Source organism: Diorhabda sublineata, chromosome X (assembly GCF_026230105.1).
Source record: "Diorhabda sublineata isolate icDioSubl1.1 chromosome X, icDioSubl1.1, whole genome shotgun sequence".
Taxonomy (NCBI): Eukaryota; Metazoa; Arthropoda; class Insecta; order Coleoptera; family Chrysomelidae; genus Diorhabda; species Diorhabda sublineata.
In genome coordinates this window covers 17,486,232-17,494,799 of record NC_079485.1, presented here as the reverse complement: position 1 = coordinate 17,494,799, position 8,568 = coordinate 17,486,232, and the positions used below count along the sequence as shown (strand labels likewise).

The 8,568-nt window shown below is 34.7% G+C and overlaps 1 protein-coding gene across 1 annotated transcript; it reads right to left on the bottom strand.

Annotated features, from left to right (window-relative positions):
- Positions 1–380: 380 nt before the first annotated feature.
- Positions 381–911, bottom strand: LOC130450668 (uncharacterized). Its single transcript, XM_056789188.1, has one exon. The coding sequence runs from the start codon at positions 909–911 to the stop codon at positions 381–383; it is 531 nt and encodes a 176-aa protein (XP_056645166.1).
- Between the last annotated feature and the right edge of the window lie 7,657 nt (positions 912–8,568).

Below are 8,568 nucleotides of genomic sequence, written 5' to 3'. Positions count from 1 at the left end.
AGAATCGAAAATATTAAGTAAATATAAACATTAATAAAAACTTTTATCACGGTATTATTTTTTTTTATTTTAAATTAACGTGCTCGGCTACTATGGCCACTTGCACGGTCATAATAGATTAAATATGAAATGGTTCATTGATACAAGTATACAATATGAATACACAGTAACACAATTGTTCTATAGTTTGTGGTACAGTTGTACATCTTTGAGAAACTGAAGTAGAGAGGTAATTGGTTCCGAGTTGTTAAGGACTTCATTGTGGTTCGGGCTAAGCCGAAACTGTTGTCTTTCGATGATATATTTGCGACACTCGGTCAAAATATGCTTCATGGTTAGGTACGAGTTGCAGCTGGAGCAAAACGGTCTAGCAGTAGCAGTCATAAGATATCCATGAGTAAGTCTTGAATGGCCAATTCTGTGTTAATAGTGTCCCAATGCTGCTGCCATGTAACTCTGGATTTTCTTTTGAACTGTGATTTTAAATCCTTTCCAATAATAACATTATCGGTGACGGTATATGTAGCTGCAATTTTTGCCTGTTTGTCTGCTAGTTCGTTGCCTTCGATGCCAATGTGGGAAGGTAACCAAATTAAAGTAACTGTTATTCCTTGGGATGAGATAAGCTGGTAGGAGTCATGTATTGATTGGACAATAGGATGTTCGGTAAATATATTTTGGATGGATAATATAGAGGCAAGTGAGTCTGTACATATGGCGACGAGCTTATAAGGTGGAGAGATTGAATTGATGGCCTGTAGAATGCTGAATAGTTCACCTGTGTGAACGTTACAGGTTGATGGGATTAGGGAAGATTTTATTGCAATTTGTGACGTTGTAACAGAGCAGCTTATGCCTGTTTCATTTTTGGATGCATCTGTGTATAACACTAAATCATAGTGGTTATTCATTATTATGTCATTAAAATAACTTATAAGTAATTGTTTGGGTGTTGCATGCTTATTGTATCTCATAAGGGATGTGTTGAATTTAGGAATGTTGGTAGTCCATGGGGAAGTAGAGGGGATAGGAAGGGGGCTAGTTTGTTTGAGGTTGACGCCGTCAAGCAGCTGTGATAAAATTAAAGGGATAGGTTTTAATAATGGCAAGGCCGAGGAGTTGTGTAACGTGTTAGAATTTGATGTGAAAAGCGAGTAGACAGGATTGAGGGGGTTAGCCGATACGGAGGCTGCGTAAGAAAGCAGAATTTGCTGCCGACTGATCCAAAGAGGGAGCTCATTAGCTTCGCAGTAAATGCTTTCTGCAGGACTAGATCGAAAAGCACCTAAACAGAGGCGTAAAGCTGTATTATGCACCGAGTTCAGGAGATCGAGATCAGATTTTGCGGCCGAGGTATATATGTGATAGCCATAATCTAATTCCGAGCGAATGATGGCCCTATATATTTTGATAAGGGAGTTTTCGTCTGCTCCCCAGTGGTAATGCGAAAGGATTTTAATAAGGTTTAATCTTTTGCCGCATTCGCCTTTGATTTCTCGAATATGTTGTTTCCAGGTGAGCCGAGAGTCGAATGTTAGACCAAGTATTTTACAGTGATCAACAACGGGAAGGCGGTCATTATTAATGAGGATAGTAGGAGATAATGTAGATGGTTGTCTACTAAATTTAATAATTCTGGATAAGTTGTTTGTGAAAAAGTTAATCCTAAGTGAATTATATTTTTACTTAGGGTGTTTACTGCTGACTGAATTAGATTAGTTGTAGTAGGAGTAGATGTGCCATGACAGTAAATAACCAAGTCGTCTGCATATAAAGCATACTTGATGGGAGGCAGGAGATCAGAGCAAATATCGTTTATTGCTAGATTGAATAAAGTGGGGCTTATAACCGATCCTTGGGGAACACCATCAGTCTGGGCACAGGTTGACGAGAAAATTCCATTAGCAAAGACTTTGAATGTCCTTACAGTTAGGAGATTCCGAATAAAATGAAATATGTGTCCGGAGATATTTAGTGAAGTTAGTTTATTTAGAATTGACTGTCTCCTGACAGAATAAAAAGCACCGTAGATATCAAATAAAGCTGCAATGACCTCTTGTTTTTTATTAAGGGCAACAGAAATATGGGATTGGAGAAGAACCAGATTGTCTTGGGTCGATCTATGTTTTCGGAATCCCGACTGTTCTTTTGAGAAAGGTTTTGGCCAGAATGTTTGTGTTTTATGACTACGATACAAATTAAGTGCTATTTTTTGTTGTTTTATAACACTTTCACAGCTGGAGTTCCACCAAGAGACAGTTTTTTGTTTGGGACAGATAATATTTTTACCAATGTGCTGACGAGCAGCTGAAAGTATAGCATCTGTAATCCTCAGTACGTTATTGTTTATATCATCTGTGAGAGATAATTCCGATAGGTTGGACTTCGTTTGAGACGTATAACTAGTCCAGTCGGCAGAGTTTAAGCGCCAATATCTTCTGGATAAAGTATCATTTTGGTTAGGGATACTGGAGGATATGATAATAGGATAATGGGTGATATCATATGGATCATTAACAGTATACCAATTTAGTGAAGGGGCAAGTTTGGGGTCACTAAAGCTAAGATCAATACATGAGAAGGTGCCAGATGAGAAATTCAAGTGTGTATTTGATCCAGTAATTAGCAAATATGAGTCAATACAATTGATCACGTTTTCGATAGTTTTTCCCTTTCCTATGGTAATATTGGATCCCCACATTGTATTATGGGCGTTAAAGTCACCTACAAGAATGTATGGTTGGGGGAGTTGAGAAATTAGGTTGAGAAGTTCTATTTCTTTTAAAGGATAATTAGGAGGAATATATAAGCTGCAAATAGTAAGATTATTTGGGCACCAGGTGGAAACTGCAATAGCCTCAAGATCTGTAGCGATTTGGAGAGGTGAGGAAAATAGTTCACTAGAAATGAAAATAGAGGTGCCACCGCTAGCTCTCGCGCAGTTGGTGCGAAAATAATGATATAGTTTTTTAATTTAGGGAGTTTATCTATTTTAGAGTTGGTTTTTGTAAACACAAGATTTCAGAGCGCATATCTGATATTAATTTTTGGATTCTTTCCAGGCGAGGAAAAAACCCATCACAATTCCATTGAATAATTTTGAATGGAGACTTAGGGAGTTAATAGTTTAGGGCATTCACTATCTGTTTTATTATCCGAAGAAACGCTTTTGTTATCAGATAGATCCTCAGGATTAAGTTGTCTCTTAAGTTTTTTCTGGAGTCGAGTGAGACGGTTTTTCAGAGATCGCTCTTTTGTTTCAGCATAAAGAAGTAATAAATCATTTAACAGTCCTTGGATATTAGGAGTAAATTCTAAAGCATCGTTGAGAGAGTCAGAACTACCGTACGAGTTTTCTAAAAATGCCGTGAACTGGATTTCAGAGAGCGTGAGATTGGACGGATTGTTCTTATAAAGGTTCTGAATAGAGATTTGAGAATTGAGAGTGAATTTAGGATTTTCGGTGGCTAGCGTTTCAGGATTTTTCTTACAAGGCTTAGTTGTGTTGTGTGATGTTTTATATGATGGGGGGGGGCATTTGGTTGTCTGTTGGTGATGGGGATTCTGGGGGGAATAGTTGACTGGGGGTGTCAACATTACTGTCAGAGGATATAGCTCTTTTTTAGCCATGAGATGAATGAGGAAGTGTAGGATTAGATGGTGATTCAGTATTAGTTTGATCAGCTATTGATAAATTATTCGACAGAGGTTCAGAAGATACCAGGGGGGGAGAGTAGGTACCGCTGAGTGAAGTAGAAGCTGGTAATTGTGATAGTGAAGAAGAGTGGAATGATATGTCATTTTGAGGTTCAGACGGTGTGGGATTGGTGCAAGAGTCAGCAGTATGTCCACTCTGCTTACAGAGGAAACACACCAATTTGTCAGTAGAGACAAATATACGATACGGGGTACCATCGTGAGTAATCAGAATTGAGGTTTCTCAGCTGGAGTTATCGTTTCCAGGGATGACGTAAGTAATTCTACGGAAACTCATGATATGAGCGTATTCATCTCCTTGAGCGCCACATTTCACAAATGAAACAGGAGAAGCTATTTGCAGTCCGATGTCCTTGAGAGCTTTTTCGATAACAGAGTGTGGGATAGTAGGGGATATATTCGATATTAAAATGCGTTTAGCTGGTGAAATTAGTCTTCGAATAGGAATTATTGTAAAGTTGATGCAAATGTTCTGGTGAGTATGAGAAGATCATCTAAAATTGCTGTTGAGGAGAGATATATGCAAATACGGTTGTTAGAAATTCTTGATGCGAATGTAATGTTTTTTGGGAAAACGATATTTCCTATAGATTTTATGTATTCGAATAAAACGGTGTTGGGGATAGAATGCATAATAATTGCTTGCTCGCGTTTAGGAAAAGTAAGGGGAGGAGGCTTTGTTAACGTTGCATCAACATATGATTTTGGACCATGAGATGAGTTTTGATACGATAAAGATGATTGGGTTATTTTATTCACTGTAGTCATTTTTGCTAGTAGCTATGGATACCAAAGCTACAAGTTTCAGGTTGAGAAATGAATAGGCGTCCGAGAAGGACCCTGTGGAATAAATAGTAAGAAAATAATAGTTACCTTTTGCACTCCTACGACACTGATGGATTTCTTGTATTATTTGCAGTCAATAGTTTCACAAAACTAAATAAACGGTCGCAGATTTTTAATAGATTTCAGTAGAATAAAAACTTTAATATGAAATTAGCACGAAGATAACAATATTTATCCAGATAGAACAATATGCGTGTGCACTCGTCGGCTACCCGAATGAGGACGGTATTATTGAAGAAAGTCTAATAAAAAAATATCTCATTGAAATTTGATTTTACACATTAACATTTTGATAACTTATTTCTTCTAAAAAAATTTTTCTCTAGTCTTAAATAGGCTTCTATTTATTAACCGCGTTCTTCAATAAAATCAGTAACCACGGAATATTAAGTGTTATAATTAAAGAGGTAATTAGGGAAATTTGAATTCTAATGGTAATAAACAAAAAAGTAAACGGTATTGACCATCGTTGTTGTTACTCACATTCCTCACTTAGATGAAAGTAATACTAGTTCTATTGAATTTTGTTTTTTGATTTTCTATTTAGCATTCGGATAAATTTCTAATTCTATTATAAAAACTTGCTTTATATCTCCTTAACACGCGAAACACCTATTTTGTTGTTTCTTCAAAATTGAAAGACTAATAAAAGTAACAAATACATTCATTTTTTTCTGATAAGAAAACAGAAGGAATTTTATGACGGTCTAAGACTCTAAGAGAAACTACTAACTGATAAGTAATTATAATTCTCATTTAAGAAAATATTCACTTTTTCAATATACTGCGGATTAAGTGGATTAAATGAGAACATTTCAGTATTAAACCTCATCCCTATCTAACGATGAGAAAATGTTTCGTAGCTCCTTCTTGTTGAATCATATGAAAGCTTGTTATAATCTCGTTTAGTTATTACAGATAATACTGGCAGTTCAAATTTCCCTACTAGAATACCAGATTCTCGAATTGTATTGTGTTTATGTACGAAACTTCCAAATTACGTCATTCTCTGCTCATTATATATGTCACATTATATAACATTAAAAATAATTAAAAAAAAAGAGAATGTATACAAAACCAACCTCAAAATATTTGAACCTCAAATCATGTCATCCTATGTCAGAAAGATCGGTGATTATGAGTTTGGCTGATATCCAACTGGCAGATCATAAATTTAGATGAAATTCGATTAGATATTCAAAAAGCAAAAATTGCTGTAGAATAGAATAATTATCTTGAAAAACTGATAAATAAAATTCAATGAAAGGATAACCAGATACTATAATCAATTAAGGAACAAAACAGAAATTAAACATCAAAACAGTTCACCTATTCATATGTACCAGGTAGACAACTATTCATATATAAAGTTCACCTATTCATATGTACCGGGTAGGCAATTAAGAACTGTCGTCCACCAAATCTCAGGAACGGATTATATAACAGCTTCAGGGACATAAATTATAATAAAAGTGGGCCCGAGAAACAAGAACAAATTATTTTCACAATACTAGGTACACCACTAGAGGGCTAAATAAGTGGCAGTTTATATACAATTATCTCTGCCATTTTTCATTTCATAATCAATTTCCTCAAACTAGAGGTGGGGGAGAGTGGGTACCTTGTTATGATAAAATGCTTGTAAGTTCGGCTTAGCTTAGCCGATTTTTATAATCTTTATATTGTTTTGAGAAGATTTTTTCCAGCAATAAAAAATCTAACAACTAACTACGTCTGTTGCAGTTCCCTAGGTGGGTGGATAGAACAGTAGTTTCAATTTTTGCCATTAAAATATTCGTATTGCGTCATATTCTTTTAATTATGTCATCCCTTGTTGTGGGTGTATTCATGTTAACAAGATCTTTTATTTGGACTTACCAATAAAAATCTAAGCAAGCTGGGTCTGACTTGAATGACTTAAATTTTTTCACGTTCTATCCACCTATTACCATATGTTTGATTTAAAAAATGCCCAACATAAAATAATATGCCAGGCAACGACGAATGGCTAAGGTTATGTCTTCTGAAAGGAGTGGCAATTTGTTTCTTGAAAATATGAAAATATTTTTCCCATTAACGGTCTCATCAATAAAAATAGCCCAATTATTTTTCCGCCTAGATTCCTGTACCACACATTTATAGACCAACAAACTTGTTGTTGGATCTCCTGCATCCAACGAGTAATCGTTTTGGACCAGTAGTGCATGTGTCCAGACTAATTATTTATTTTCTATTTGAGTGAACCATATTAATAGAAGTTCAAGAAAGAGATCTTGTCGCTTACAAATTTCTTGAGATATGTCGGAACAAAAAAAAAGATATTGACTTTGGTTTCAATTATTAAAGAGACTTATTCAAAGGACTTAGTTAACACTTCATTGCTAAAGCACTTTGATCGGCTTGGAAGAAAACTTTTCTGTGTGGCCAGAGCACACCTATCGACTTATAGGGTAGTGAAATGCTTCGTTAACCAGTGCTGCTCGGTGTTATGAAACTACTCATTTGCCTTTTGTTGGGCATCAAGTAAAACCTCAGCCAATCGTTTGCAGTCGTTGGTTTCGAAATGCAACATTTCTATCTCACCCGTTTTTGCCCCTTTTGTACAGATCTTATTTTATTATTGTTCTTTCGGCCTTCAGTTTATGATATTATTGTATTCACTTCTTTACTTTTACTTTAATTTATTTTTTCTACGACCATGACTGTGAACGTCAAAAATCGCACTGTCAACATTCCTTGTAAATGACATTTAACAATAACATGCACGTAATGAGATCTCATATCATACACATGCATTTTGAGAATAAAACTTTAACTTCTTGGTTTAATTGAATTACAATCAATTTTTTATTTACGTAAGTTTTTATTTACATAAGTTCTATTTACACAAATTAAACAACATAAAAACTTTTAGCATTATTAAGATTTAGAATTGAAAAAGTAATGCCCCTAAATGTAGGCAGCAATTTCTTCAAAAATAGGACGTTTTTTTAAGTAGCATACATGAATGGGCGTAGAAAAAGTATAGTATGTTACACGGTTGATTGTCCATTACGCACTCATGAAATTTATGCACAAAGCCGCGCAGCAGATTATGAAAATCGGCTAGCAAAACCGAACTTAAAGGAATTTATTCATAATAAGTTTCCCACTCTTCTCCTCTTATTTGAAAAGCTGGACTGAAACTTTTGCAATAAAAAATGTACAGAATTTATTGAAGAGTTTGGTATATAAAGTACCACAATTGACTAAATTTTGAAAGGTGTTGTTTTTTAATTATATATTCTCGTAGTGGACCTAAAATTCTAAAAATAATTTCCACATGTTTCTCGGGGTCGTTATATCATATATAAGTACCTTGTAATGTTAGTGACCCTTTCTACTTAGTGCAGACATTCGATAATTTAGAAAATAGATTTAAAGGTCATGAATATAATGAAAAAATCAATACAATAAATTTTTGGAAAATGTTAACAAACATAGAAACGAGAAATTTTGATATTAATATAACCAATTGTCAATGTTAAGTCAAATTTTTATAGATACCGAAATGTGTCAAAACTTCAAGTTTTTATTTGTTATTTTGGACTGATTGAAAACAATCGGTAGACTAGATAGAAACTTTATGTCATTAAGGAACAAAACAAAAAAAAAAGAATAATGAAAACTTAAACTTGAGGCAATAAAATAATGGTTTATCCACACGTCTAAGTCTCGGATTTAAGCGATCCGACGTCTTCACGTCTTTTAACATAATTCAGTATATCACAAAACAGCAGTGCTCAAATCTGCTAAGTAACTGATTATCACGCGCCTCTCCTCTAATTATTCTATGACCTGTCTTAAAATGGATTCGTTGCAACGTAGTCGTCTGTCACAAACATTATGCTGGATATTTAATTGAAAGAATAGAGTGAGAGAGAAAGGAAAACTATAACTAAGTGAAAAAAAAATGAAACTATAAAATTGAAAATAATTTAATTTTCTACATCTCGGTCATCCTAC